Below are 14660 nucleotides of genomic sequence, written 5' to 3'. Positions count from 1 at the left end.
TTATAAAACTGATCACAATGGTGAACAATAAGGAAAATAAAAAGGCAATAAGAGTGTAACGAAATTATACAATAAAAAGTAATTATTTTCCAAGCAACTACAAAATGGACCATGTCAGCATTCTACATTTAGTTATTGTTATTACTCATACCACTGACGCAGTATTACGTAGTTCACGTAGCTCATGTAGTCTTACGTATGTTCTATTTAGGTAGAGAGCGCGGAACCGCCGACGAGTATCTTCCACGTTATCCCCGGGCCCACTTGGGTCCACTTTTGGCACCGCTGAATAGCACAGGGCCTGGCAGTCTTTAATAGCATCTCGTCCGTGCCCTTACTCTCCCTGTTTTCCTTTTTATCGTATAATGTTTCGACTTCTTCAATGACGAGATTTTCATTGATCTTGCAAACACACTGGAAGAAAGCGAGAAGGAAGTAACCGCGAACATCGTGCAAGCGGTACGAACGGATCGGAACACTTTGGACAAGCATTGACGGAATGTTTATCCGTCCTTCCAAGTCCCGAGGAATACTATTAAACAAATCGGGGACGATCTAATGGTATGCAAACAGTAGGCTGTTTGAAAACTCGCACAGTTAATCGAGGACTATGTATGTACTACAAAATGGCACGAATGCTGTTGGTGCAGGATAGTTTGAAATTAATTGACGTGTTCTGGAAAAATACTTCCGTACGAAAAAACGGCACAATTTATTCGAAAAACAAAAAGGACGACGTAGACACGGTCACATGTAAATTTAATCAAATGATTTCAGTCTGATCGATGACGCGCGCAGTTCAATCGGGTATCAGCACATCGTAATGGCCGCTGTCGGAGTTTCCGGTGAACAGAAGCCTCACGGTTTCATACTGAGAGCTCACATGGTTGTGGAACACCCGTTTCAGTTCATATCTGTCCCTGATCTCCCGATAAATCGACAGGTTCGTGTAATTGATTTTCGTAGCTACTATGCACTCCAGTTCACTAGCAAATGTGCCGACCGTGCTCATGTAATCGCAATAGGTTTGACGGTCCGATATGTTCCATTCGGCCATCACGAACGGTCCATATTCATACCAGTTGTCCTTGATATGTTGGACAACCTGTTGGACGATAGCAAGTGATTTATACTATTTATCTTAGAAGAAATAATTTCAGAATCAATATAAATTTAGAACAGATGAGATTAAAATCAAATAATTCATTAATTAATTCATGATTTGAGCCTGAGGCCGCAATTTCAGGTACCCGCACATCCCTATGTAACATAGCTGAAAATGAGCACTATAGCGAGCCAAACTGGTTGTATTAGGAAAAGTAAAGCGCACCATTGAACGAAGTTGTCGATGTTCATCTTCGTTTCGCCATAGAATGTAACTAATCGCTCGAAACATGCAATTCCCATCGCCGTATATGTTGTGCACGCGAAACGTGCCCTCAGCACACCTTAACCGAGCCGTACCTACAACGAAATTTCGAAGATGTTAATAAGGAACCGGCCGATTATCGGCGAGGTTTAAAAGACCTTTTTTGAAAAGGGCAGAACGTTGGTTATTATCTTTTCTAGCCCGGACGGTTCTGGAATCGCGCGAGATTAACTCGGTGCACGAACTCCAATCCGTGGACCGGAAGTGCGCGGGTTTTGTTCCTCGAATTCCTATCGGGTGCCCCACGTCACAAAAGTCACCGCGGTCGAAATATTCTTCCTCTTTAAAGTGATTACACCTTTTCGCATTCTTGAGCAACGGTGCACGAGGCGCACGCTTCTCTATCGATAAAATATACATAAGTATTCTGACTAGAGCGTTATTGTGATATGCACAATTGTTCGAGCATCGACGCAATTCGAAACCGATGATACGAATTCTCTAGTGTACACGCGTGTTTTCAGAGGCACTTATTGTTAGTTATTATCACAATTGATAAAAAGTAACTTAATAATAATTTAATTGTAACAGCCGAGACATCGAATTTTTTACTTTTGTAAACGTTGGGCTTGCCCCAAGCCCCGCAAGTCTTTATTTTGAACGTAGCAATATGATTAAATAAATTTTTAAATATAGGAATTATTTAATGTATTGCAATATTAACACTGTAGAAAGAAGGATGATTGTGTGAAAAAGGAGAGAATGCGCTGGTTTCTTTACCGTCTTCGAAGATGTGGCTGCAGAAGTAGAAACACACCACACAAGGTAAAAATAGTGTTCTCAAAAATGTTAATATCTGGACTTTAGAAATGTCCAGCTTAGGCTTCCTTCAAGATCAAAGTATGATCTCTGTTTCATAGATTGCCGCATCTTTTGGTAGCGTCCAAATACGACCCAAAATGGGTAAATTTTTTATTCCGTCTATTTTCTTGTTAAACCGCGCGGGATCATTCACATCAGGAAAATTTCACACTTTGACGTTTGCATTTTGGAAATTGCGACGCCATAAATTAATGTTCTGATTCTCTTTTTTTCTTGTTGCTAAACTTTGAAACTGCATATCTTCATTATATACAGAGACATTTAAATTTTATGTAATAATTAAACAAAAAACGAATTGCTCTATTACAAGATTACTGATTTTATAGAAATTAATTTCGTGAAAATTGTACGTTTTATAATGAAATTGACGAAGATCTAAAACCATCTGAAAAAATTCATACAAGATTTGTTAATGTTATTTATACTTTCTACTCGACACGTTGCTTAATCGATAACACGAAATTTGAGAGGATACTTCAGTGAATTTTTTTTAAACGAGGCGCACCATATGCGAAACGATAAATCTAAATGGGTTGAGTGACCACTTTCTGGTAAGTTTAAAAATCGGAGTTAAAAGATAGCAACTTGACAGCAGTACTGATTCATGGCGTTATATTTCTAATTGTACTGTAACCTTTGGATGGTGTTCTATGTGTTTAAATGCACTCTGATTGTGAGGGGTTAAGAGAATCCGTATATTTGTACGATTGTGTTGTTATCGGCAGAGTGCGAAACATTTTCCCCTTCTTATCTGCCATGGGTAGGGATTAGCTCGAACGGGGTATGTGTCCTGTTCTCTCTCGTCATAAAACTAGCCTCGGTCTCGGGTACAAAATAGTATAGCACGTAGCACTGCACTCGGCATCACCACCAGGCCGAAGCGTGTGCATGTCACTTGCACCAGTCACCCACGAGAAAGGTACGGGGAACAAGTGTTGAAGGAACATGGCGGCGCATTGGAACGTGCCAGTGTGATGCAGCGTACGCGCAACGAAACGCTCGAGAGTCCGATTGACCAAAGAGGCCTCGCTCGCTAAATATCAACCTGGCCAAATGACATGGGAATTTGTAATCGAAGGCACTTCCTGCTGACAATATGTGTCTTACAACTCGTGAGTTTCCCGAACCAGCACAAACGATACTTCTTTTCAACCTCTTTGTGTATATCTCTGTATCATCGTTATCATTCGTGATCGCGATACATTCCGCGAGCGTGCACTTTCGTTTACGAACCGAATCGAATCGCGGCTCGTTCGCTCGAATCGATTTTCACGATCCGATTCGCACTTTCATTTTTTCGGGAACGTATACACGTACATGTATATGTTACGGAACTGCGTTACCCATCGTTACGTGGAAAACGATGAATCAGTTTCGAACAGTTTTATCGATAAAGTGTTACGGCTTGTTGACACGCTACATTGTTACTCGATTATCGTATCGTTTTATCGATTCGTAGGTTATTGGTTTATCTCTGCTTCGGCGAGATTTCCATAGAAACTAGACGAACCATTTATAAACGCCGCTTTTCCTACTTTCTATTACTTTCCTCAGCTCAAACAGAAAGTTGACCACTTTTCACCAACTGGACCACTCTGTTTTAACAGATGATCAAAAATAACTATTTAAACTCTTATGTAACGGTTGCATATTTAGCATAGTTTTTTTGTCAAAAGTAATGAATTCCAGTTTCTGGAGTTGATCCATGAACCTGCCATGACTCTTGAGTAATTAATTCAGTATTTAGAGCATAGGACAACTGGAACAGATTATGAAAGCATTTAACAAAGAGTTTGCAGAAATTGAAGGAATTGCTTCTTGTGATGTTGACCTGTTTACATTAACTTCATCTCTAGTATTACACATTGCTAAAATTACATGTCCTTCTCCTTTCCTTTTACAGATTACTACTGTGGAGCGCCAGGTTTTCGACTTTCTAGGCTTTATGTGGGCCCCGATACTGGTTAATTTCTTCAATATTATATTTGTGATCTTGGGATTTTTTGGGACCTTCCAAGAGAGACCTAAATATATCATATCGGTAAATAAACGATCTTATCTCTGTGCAACAATACCATTTCAGTGTATGCATACTATTATTAAAATAATCCTTGAATTTTTTAGTATTGCATATGGAATACAGTATGGCTGGGATGGAATATATTTATAATATGCTTTTACCTTGACGTGGGTGTACTGGACAAAGTGAGTTGTAGTATTCTGTACTTTTAAGACTAGAACTGTAAAGGATATAGTTCCTAATAATAATTTTACAATACTTTTCAGAATAGCGATATTTTAAATCTTGGAACAGGTAGTTTTTCATGGTGGCATGTAAATGGACCAGGCTGTAAGGCAGTTTATGATGTCACGGAACCTGAACTATTTAGACCTGCAAGGCCTTCCAACGTAACAGACTGTGTACTAGATTACGAAGTAGTTGAAATTTTACATGCGTCAACACAATGTATCTTAGGAGTACGTATAATTGTTGTACATAATCTCTTATGAAATTCTCAAACATTTTTACTTAACCAAATGTTTCGTATCTTTCAGTTATTTGCAATCATAGGCGGTATTTGCCTAAGTAAAGTTTTCCTCCTGGACGAAGATGACAGCTGTAAGTATCAAATTTGAAAACGTTCATTTCGATCAATCCTACCATCAGATAACTATAAAATGTAGTTTTGTTGCGTAAAATCATTCAAAGTTTTCTTTCGGGGTATTGTCTGGTGGTAAGTTCAGGTATAATTAGCAATGGTAACGGTGAACAAGAGCTGCATAGATAAACAAGTCATGGGGCTTATGAAATATAGTATCACTTTTATGCAGTGGAACACTTCACGACGAATATTTTTATTTCTAAATAACATATTGGGATTTATTATTGCTTGAAAAGAGGGTTGTCGGTTACAGTTGATTTCATTGGTGGATTTGATCCTCCATTTTGGTAAGTGCTTTGCCTGATTCATTGTTTGCACGCATATATATACATATTTTTTTTTTGTATTTTCCCTTCTCAGCACGAGTATAATGATTAGACTGCGGATTTGATGCATTTAGGGTAAAAATAAGTGGGTGCACTTTAAAGTAGGAGATCCCAATTTATCACAAAATTAGTAAAGCAAGAAAGAAATTTCTGTTCCACTACTGTTTATTATAATCGATGCAAACAATTTTTATTCTGCATAAAAATCCGCAGTTTAATAATGATGATTTCTCGAAATTGTCGACAAGAATGTCACTGCATTGCGAGAGATAACGTTCTGCATCTTTGCAATAGCGTAAACATTGTGTCTGTTCAGTTAGTTTTATGAAATTACTCTACTAGCATGGATCGTTTAATGAATATTGTTTCATATATATTTTTTTGTTTCGTTTTTTACAACACTCGAACGGTCCGAGCGAGATCATTAGATGTCTTGGTAAATTAGAAATCTCATGAGAAGTATCGTCTGACCGAATAACGATAAACGACAAATTTGATCTAATGCAATGGATTCTGCGTCATATTTTCAGTTGACTTTGAGGGAGGTGATGACTTCGGGTTGGCAGGCCACACACCGTTACATCCTATGTACGTTAGCTACTCGGCTCTTCCATCACCTGCCCACCCTCACAAAAATTCCACTCAAAATTATCCGGAAGGCACAGTTAGCTCTCATCAATCGGTTGGTCACGAGACCAGCTTCCCAAATCAAAACGAGAAATTCTTGAGCAGTTCGGTGCGAAGTAAAAATAGCTTCCGTAACGACACGATCCGAACCACCAGGAGCAACGTGTCGAATCGCGATCTTAAGTACGTCGACTACCCGAACGATTATTCGAATCCGCTAGATCATTTGCAAAGACCGGTGTCACCGTACGACGAGTACGACTCCCTGGACAGCGCGGCTAGATCGAGATATCAAAAGAACAAGATGTATTATCCGCATTCGACGAGATACAGTCCGGTCGCGTCCCCACGAGCAAAGGCTCGTCCTGTCTCAGCGAAACAGCCTAAAGGCTCCGGTAAGCCTAGAGTCTTCACCGATCATATTCGCGAGCAACCCCTAAGATCGTACTACTCGGATCCTAGATTAGCGATCGAGAACCCACCGAACGCAAACGAACAGGAAGTCTCGAGTAGACCGCACAACAGAGACAGCAGACCGTTGTCCTTGTACGCCAGTAATTTTTGAAACGGTCGCAGACCCTCGGTTCTATTGATTTTTGCTAGGTACCCGCGTGGGTTATTTCGCGGTTTTTCAATTGCGTACGACTGATGTTCTGTGAAGCACTTCGACGCTGTTCAAATTGTCAGAGCGCAACACGTAATTCCTATACTTGCCAAATAGATAGAACGATTAGAGTAGCTAATTTAGGGTGCCTTCCCTATCTATGATCCACGTTTCAGCGTAAACGTGATTCTCCATAATTCTCCGTAACATCACGCTAACACGTGTTCGCCACGTTTTTTCTTCTCTCTCTTTCTTTCCCTCTCTCTCTCACTCTCTCTGTCCCCTCACTCTCTCTCTTTTGTTTTAAGTATTTTGACTGATTGTCTAATCGGATCCTGTGTTCACTAGCTTCATTTTCGTGCTCATGTTGAGAGGTTACATGCACTTAGAAACGGTACGCGTAAGGTTACGTTTACGAATTGTTTCCTTTGTCGAATCAAAATTATATTTTATTAGGTGATTGTTATCCTTGCTTCAAAGTTTTATCGAAGCAGTTTCAGAAATCTATTAGTAGTTTGCGCGGGACAGATTTTTCAAAATAGCGTTTGTGATATCAAAAATGCATAATAAATTGTACTGACAAATTAGAAATGTAATGTGGACAATTATTAAAACATTATGGTACTTTATAGATTAGAAAATAAGATTATGGGCTTGAAGATAATTCAGTTTCTTAGAAAATATAAGGTATTCTTATTAAATATAATAGTGTTTTCCGTGCACAATGAGAATCGTCGTTTTTTCCGAATTTTTCAATAAAATTTTGCAGAAAAATGCTTCGAGGGTGTAAACACGCATAAACATACTTCAATCGTTAGTTCTGTGCCCTGCCTAAATGCATCTAACTCCTCGATACGTTTTCTCAGAGATTTATATACAATTAGAATTTCGTGGGTGGCTTTGAATCGCGAAGCAAACGTATAATCATGTTCCGTAAAGCAACATGAACTTATACGGACACGCGCACTGTGATACGTATAGAAATATGAATCATGATCATGTTCTAGACTTTCTTATCAATTGTAAGTTTCAAACTTGTACTTAGTGACAAACTTCGTTTTTCTCTTATTATTATTATTATTTTTTTTTTTATACACTAGACGACGATGCGTTGCATTGTAGAGGTAACGGCCTGAGGTAAAATTGTCGTTACAAATGATCGCGACTGCCGTAAGTAGGGTTCGTTCGGAAGCTTCGTTTGAAGATATTGTTTTGTGACTGGCTTGAGAAAGTGACACACGATGAGTTCGTAGGCTGCATTTGACGAGCTTGTTGTATTCTTGACGATGAACCGGTTTCGTTCTGTTCAGTGCTACGGAGATTTTTATTTGATTGACGAATGTGTCTGACAATGAGTAGTGCATGCTAGTTTTGTCATTGTACGATTCTTTAAGTTCAGTACATAGAATGTTTATTTTAGGTTCTTTATCAAGCAACGATTAAGGTATATCAGCTAGATATAAATATAGATTTAATATACATATACTACACATGCATACAGGGCGAGGCGGAGATCGTAGTACAACCGGGTAGGGGATGATTCCACATAAAAAAAAAGATTTGGTATAACATTTTCGTTAAAAATGTTATTCCTCTTTTTCCGATTTATTTTTACCTTCAGATACAAATTCTGCCCGATTTTCGCCCCATCCTGTATACAAAGTAAAGTACGCGTGCAATTGGATATTATAAGTTGCAAAGATGACTTTCTTAGTTTTACGTTCACCGTCATTATACGTATATACTTTCTCAAAAAGGTAATTCACGACATTCCATACAGGGTAAGGGACCGAATTACTGTGCCTGTATTAACTATACTTATTTTTGAAGCACGATGAATATTTAAAAAAGAGATATACAACATTATCGAGTGATTTTAATGAAAAAATGTAATATCTCTTTCTTAATATTCCATTATGCTTAAAAAAAAAAAGGTATAATCAATATAGGCACAGTGATTGGGACCCTTACCCCTAGATTATCGAGTACGTAATGGTAAATCAAAGGTGACTAAAAATTGTACATTAATAATCACTCCTCGGTTTTCTCTGAAACGAGGTGGCGTTCGTTTCTTTTTTTTTTTTTATTTCTCTCTAATAGACTGCACAGACTTAGTGTCGCGCGGGATGTTCTACGGAATCGTGGTTGAAGAGCCGACGATAATTATCGGTCGAGTGTGGCGAACAATGCGAGACAGGACGGTTTACAGAATGAAAATATTACACTTGCCGAATGGTCCTCGAGCAGTCGCACAAGTAAAGTCCACGCACATGCCTCCGTTCCGAGCGATCTGCTGGTGCGGCAATTAAGCTGCGAATGCCATTTAGATCGCGCTCAACTAATGATGAATGAATTATTTAACGCGATCCAATAATAGACCGAAGACGACGACTGAACGGGAGACCGAACCGACTCGGTCGACGCAGGAAGTCGTAGCGTCGGAAAAATCGAGAGCATAGATTTCGAATCTGATCGAGTTACGCAACGTCCGTCTTCGTCACACTCGATTGATACCATTGTTGGCCTCGTTCGGTGTTCATAAAATAGCCTGTTCATCGATCGGGTTTGTTTCCGTATTTTAAGCAGACTCTGTCGAAGCATCGTTACTTATGGATCACGTACTTCGGTATTTACACGTTGCAAGTACTTCAACGTAGGACACACGAGCACAAATCGTTGACTTTCTTGCAGTGTTCCCTATGGGGCATAACGGGATTGCTATTCTCTTTTTTTTTTTGTCAGTGTGGTGACACACGGATATTGTATATACGTGTATACGTCTTTTTAGTCGATATGTACGCATTTTTAACTTATTTATGAAAGGAGCATAGTTGAAACTGCGGTAGAACCTCGACGGTTGCACGAAATCGGTGACGGAAACGCATGCGAGTTGGATCATGCGACGAGCTCCGTGATCAATCGGACCTTCCACTTCTCTTTATCGCGGTACCAATACCCCTTCCATTATCGATTCGTTATTTCGTTCATTCGTCACTAAGCGACCATTATGCCGATACGCGTTGGCAACTATCGAGGTTCCATCGTTATCGTAGCGCATCTAGCCGAACGAAACACACCTGGCCGTTTTATTATTATTTTTTTCTCTCTTTCGGAACGCGTCATTTCCGGTTCAGGTGGTCGAACGTAGTGCAATTCTCTTACCCGTTTGAAGCTTGTACACAGTAGTCGTGTGTATCTCGTTTAAAGGCGTAGCTCTTAGTTTTATATTTATTTACTGTATCATTTGATTTATCTTGGTGCGGTTCATTGGCGACAATAAACGTGCAATGCTACTACTCGCTTGCTTTTTTTATTTATTAACCCCCACTCTCTGTCTCTTTCTTTCCCACTCTAACAATCTCCTCTTTGCGGTATTCGGGGAACTATTTTGTTTTGTTTTTCGTTTTATTTTATTTTATTTTCGTTCAATCGTGTCGCACTACCTTTTTTTCTGGTTATATCGTTCACTTCACATCTCTGAACACGTTCTGCATCGCCGTTCGATGTTGCGCGTTGTGTTTACGAACTAACGGGTCTGGGTAATTAGTAATTATTAGACTGCGAAAGGTCGTGCATCTGTAACGTGCGAAGCTCTTTCACTCTAAGAGATCTATTCGATACCATCTACGATACTCGTTTACCGAAACCATTCACAAAGGAAATTGAATTTTCGTTTTAACACGTCCTGTCTCGATATCGTGAGATCTAGACTCTTAGTGTCACACGGGGAGAGCATAAATAATTGCCTAGGCATGCATCTGAATAACTGAAATGTTCATTTATTTTTAGAATTTTTCGTAAATAGGGAAAAACGTTGCAAATTATTCGATTTTCTTTTAGAAATAAACTAAATTTTTCACCCGAGAATTAACGATTCCTTAACTCTTTGACTACCACGTCGGCCATATTGTATAGGGTGTCACAACTAACGGTCCACCTTCAAAAAATTAACCTTTGTATCACCGGGAACGGGAACAGTTGCGTTTCCGGTTATATCCGAGTATGCACACCGAATCGATCCATCGCCGAGTCGTTGATTTCCCCATGTGACCAGACTGTTCGCTTGTTTCCATGACAGTACAAACTAAGCGGAAGAAAAAGCAGCCGAGGCCGTTGTACAGCATCGAGTACTCGCAGCCGGAGCCGCCGGTGCACGACGACAGCGTCTCGCCGAAGCCGATGACACCACGAAGAGTGAAGCGAAGGTCGGTGATCTCACGGGACGGGACGCGACGATCTAGCCGGAGGAGTTCGGTGAGACAATCGCGCAGGAAGAACCCTGTGAACCGGATCATGGACCATCAGGAGAGCCTGTACGCGAACACCGCGCCCAGCAACCTGACCAACCAGAACGTGAACTCGTTGTCCCAGGGCACGCTCAACTACGACAGAATCTCGATGACCTGGGACAGGGATCGGAACTCGAACTGGCAGCCGGAAGCCGTGAACATGGCCGTGTCCTCGCCCGTCGTCTGGAATCAGGACTCGTCCAACAACTACTCGAACACGAGCAACTATGCGAACCAGACCTACCCGAACTGGGACGCGAGCAGCTCCACAAGGAATCTCACCGACAACTGGCAGCCGAACGAGGTGAACCCCATGCAGTGGCAGGGTCAGAGCAACCCAACATTCCAGCAGACCAGCACGCAAAGTCTGAACGGCGAGGACCTGGACGATCTCTATAATAATCGGCCGGCCAGCGCCAGATCCAGCTACAGCAACTACCACGGGGTCAGAGCGACGCCCCAGGTGCCCAACAGGAACGACATCGTCAGACAGAGCCAGAGACAATTCGTTCTCAGCGGGCCGCCCGCTTATCAGGACACGGTAATTTAGGGTCACGTTCGGGGGTCTGCGTTGCCGGGCTGTTACGACGACGGGGGATGAAATCTGTTCAGAAATTCGGGAATCGGTCATATGTTGCCGTTGGTTCAACCTTTGTGCCGTGATTTGTTAGGTCGTCCCATAGATGATGCGACTTCCTTTCGTGTTTTTGAAAACTCTGCTTGCTCGTCATTTGATTCGTTGACATCGTCATTTTGACCAACTGCCAATCAGAACCAGCATTCCTTCAGGTGTCTTCTTCACAGCCATGAACAGTACGAAAACATAATTACAACCTGTAGGCTGCTGCAGTTGCTGGATTTTTATAACCAGGATTTTCAACTTAAAAACCGGTATTACTTGCCGTATATGTATCTGAGTATTTAACATCTGTTTGATTTCTTTTTCAGAATTTTCGCATATGACTAAATAGCGAGAATATGCTAAAAACTAATTTTTTCCATTTACCCCATAACTAGCCTCCCGGTACGGGGTTAGAATTGTTCACATGTTTAATTTGGTCCATTTTTGACCATCTTATCCAGGTATAAAGGCCAACCATGACATAAAGGTTGAACCAGTGAATAAAATTGCAGAATGATCTCATCGGCATGCCCCCCGAATCTCAAGGTTTCGATGTACGCTCGAACGTTGGACATTGTTAGTAAATCACAATATACGCTACGGCGATCTTACGTTAGGATTGTTACTGTTAAGGTACAGTGAGCGAGGAGAGGCTCGTCCTTCTCGTCGCTTCACTGATTTTCAAGCTTTACTTAATAACAGCGGATGCAATTCGCACGGTTCGAGCTGTGTCTTGTTGTCCTCTATAGAAATTAGATCCGTTTGAACAAGAGGAATCTCTATGAAATTTTGATAACGTTTACAGCAGAGTTGCTCGACAGGCCTATTAGAGGGCAAGGGCGCAGACCGATGCCCTTGGGCACACCTACGGGCAAGTGACTTAGCGGGATGGGGGCTGCAGCGCAGCCAGAGTCGCCAGATGAGGGGAGATAGCATAAATTGAGGGGAAAAAGTTACCCTCTCTCTGCCAGGACCGGAGTATGCTCGGCAGAGACGAAACGCGGCAGAAGCGTGGGGGAATAGCGCGGTAGAGGGGGAAATTAGAGTGGGGGAACAAGTCTCGATCTGGCGACTATGGGCTCAGCTGCGGGCAAGTGATTTAGGGGGATGGGGTTAGGCCGCAGTGCAGCCAGAGTCGCCAGATGAGGGGAGGTAGCACGAATCGAGGGGAAAAAGTTACCCTCTCTTTGCCAGGAACGGAGTATGCTCGGCAGAGACGAAACGCGGCAGAAGCGTGGGGGAATAGCGCGGTAGAGGGGGAAATTAGAGTGAGGGAACAAGTCTCGATCTGGCGACTATGGGCTCAGCTGCGGGCAAGTGACTTAGCGGAATGGGGGTATGCCGTAGCTGGCCACGTAGCTGTGACAATGTGTGTGACAAATGCATGCAACCTTGCCCGTAGGGGCGTGGCTCCGTGCCCGCAGGGGCGTGGCTTCGTGGCCGCCTCTGGTTTACAGAATGTATATCGAGACTCGCAATATTTTATAGATCTCGTAGGTTCTACCTTCTTGTAATCTCTTTGCCTTTTATCTCAGGATCAAACGTGTTGGGGTGGTTTTCTCAGCGACGCATAAGCGCTCGGCCTTACGGTTGTTAACGGTTTTTACAATTTTTCGGTCGAGCTGACCGTGCACTTCACATTTTTCACCGTCACAGATTCCTATCCGCCGTTGAAACTGTGTTCATTCGAAGAATCATCTGTAAATAATCGAATTACCGTCATGACAATCATCTTTATTTATACGGTTCGAGCCTTGAACAAGGATGCACTTGCGAAACACGTAAACGTTTAGAGAGGACACTACAATTTTTTACACACTATTTTCTAAAGGAGTATATGCGCGATTCGCACTAAACTCGCCATGGTAGCGTTACGATATAGTCTTCCAGGTCGCGGGAGGGACAAGTTCTGTAGATGTAAAACTGCACAGAGGTCGGAAATGTATGTGGACGATAGAGAACCGAACCGTTCCGATTTTTATCGTCGTGCCAGCCTCGCGGCAGTTTCTATACTGTTTTTTATGCACTGCGTGTGAGAGAAGTGCAATAAAGATATTTTCATCGGAACTGCAAACTATTTTTTCATACGGAAAATCAAAATGCTAGATTACGTCGATGATGTCGTCGAGCTCTGTGTACTTAAGTACATTCGTAGATTACCTGGTAGAACGTGAAATGGAAACCAAAGTATTAAGCATCGATGTATATTAATCGATAAGTTATATTAACGATACCTACTCGGTAACTATTCTTTGTAATTGTTAAAACTGCCTCGGATCTTTCGCCGACTGTTGTACAACGTTAGGATTTAATTCGCGTAGCGCGCACAATCGATCTTAAGGTACTTAACACTTTGCCTATCGGAAGTCTATTAATAGGCTTCTCTGCGACACTACTCTATTAGAGAGTAGCATGGTAATTAGAATATCTAGTAAAAGTCCCAAAAGATATTATCACGATCGCAGGGGTGCGATTGTTATCGAACAGTTTTCACGAGAAATCTTTAGCTGTTAATCATTGATTTTTTAAAGACTATCAACGCGCGTCGGGCGCCAGTTGACCGTTTTAGCGATTCGCATAGCATCATTTATCCCATCCATAGCAGAGCTATAAGTGTTATTAACAACAATTATCGATTATTCTATAGAGCCGTTTTCACTTCGCACTGTTTAATCACAACGTTAACAAACTTTCTGCCACTTGTCAGAAGATATTCGATCAGAATCACGAATGCGATTGTTGGTGGAATTATTTGCGCATGTATCAGAAACGTAAAATAGTACTGTGTACATATCTTGAACAAGAAAATTTTAATAAAACGATGGACGATACTCTCTTTTTATTAAATCTACGATGCTTGCAATGCGCGGCCACCCGAAGAGTAATCAATTATTTTGAAATCTAAAACAAACTTTGTAGTAAATTCAAGTTTTTATTTCTTAATTTATTATATAATCTCCCATCATTGTCAAGGACAGTTTGCCATCTTTCCTGCAAATTTTCAATTCCCCTCTTATAGAAATCCAGGGTTCATTGAAGCAAAATATGACTCGAGGTGCCTCCTTCATCTTCTACAGAAATTAATGTTTTATTTCTTATATAATGCTCCAGAGAGCCGAAAAGATGATAGAGGGAGCAATATCCGGTGAGCATGAGGGGTGCGGTAAAACTTCCCAATTTGCAATTCTTTGATTTTTTCCTGAGTGAGTTTCGCTGTACGGGGCCAGGCACTGTCAATTACACCTATAGGCAAAACAAATTCTTTGCAAGTAATTGAT

General features: G+C 41.3%; 2 protein-coding genes across 8 annotated transcripts; one reads left to right on the top strand and one right to left on the bottom strand.

Moving 5' to 3' along the window:
* Positions 1 to 223: 223 nt before the first annotated feature.
* Positions 224 to 2546, bottom strand: LOC143361278 (uncharacterized). Of its 4 annotated transcripts, XM_076800545.1 has the most exons (4): positions 2150 to 2546; positions 1528 to 1770; positions 1331 to 1464; positions 259 to 1105 (listed from the first exon to the last, which is right to left on the bottom strand). In XM_076800545.1, exons 3-4 carry the CDS (start codon positions 1394 to 1396, stop codon positions 800 to 802), a joined length of 372 nt encoding a protein of 123 aa, XP_076656660.1. In that variant the 5' UTR covers positions 1397 to 1464; positions 1528 to 1770; positions 2150 to 2546; the 3' UTR covers positions 259 to 799. The 4 variants fall into 4 exon arrangements, with proteins under 4 accessions (XP_076656662.1, XP_076656659.1, XP_076656660.1 ...); XM_076800544.1 differs by lacking the exon at positions 2150 to 2546 and having other exon boundaries at positions 236 to 1105; positions 1549 to 1898; XM_076800543.1 differs by lacking the exon at positions 2150 to 2546 and having other exon boundaries at positions 261 to 1105; positions 1528 to 1898.
* Positions 2547 to 3093: 547 nt separating this feature from the next.
* On the top strand, positions 3094 to 14213 carry Nkain (sodium/potassium-transporting ATPase subunit beta-1-interacting protein). Of its 4 annotated transcripts, none has more exons than XR_013083437.1 (7): positions 3094 to 3363; positions 4155 to 4292; positions 4376 to 4456; positions 4538 to 4729; positions 4808 to 4871; positions 5771 to 8749; positions 8782 to 9767. XR_013083437.1 is itself a non-coding variant. In XM_076800672.1 (7 exons), exons 1-7 carry the CDS (start codon positions 3310 to 3312, stop codon positions 10557 to 10559), a joined length of 597 nt encoding a protein of 198 aa, XP_076656787.1. In that variant the 5' UTR covers positions 3111 to 3309; the 3' UTR covers positions 10560 to 10688. The 4 variants fall into 4 exon arrangements, 3 of the variants coding, with proteins under 3 accessions (XP_076656785.1, XP_076656786.1, XP_076656787.1); XM_076800672.1 differs by lacking the exon at positions 8782 to 9767 and adding an exon at positions 10550 to 10688 and having other exon boundaries at positions 3111 to 3363; positions 5771 to 5828; XM_076800670.1 differs by lacking the exons at positions 5771 to 8749; positions 8782 to 9767 and adding an exon at positions 10550 to 14213.
* The last annotated feature ends 447 nt before the right edge of the window (positions 14214 to 14660 follow it).

The sequence above is a fragment of the Halictus rubicundus genome, chromosome 15 (assembly GCF_050948215.1).
Source record: "Halictus rubicundus isolate RS-2024b chromosome 15, iyHalRubi1_principal, whole genome shotgun sequence".
Classification (NCBI taxonomy): domain Eukaryota; kingdom Metazoa; phylum Arthropoda; class Insecta; order Hymenoptera; family Halictidae; genus Halictus; species Halictus rubicundus.
The sequence above is the reverse complement of the archived record's forward strand: the minus strand, read 5'-3'. Positions and strand labels throughout refer to the sequence as shown.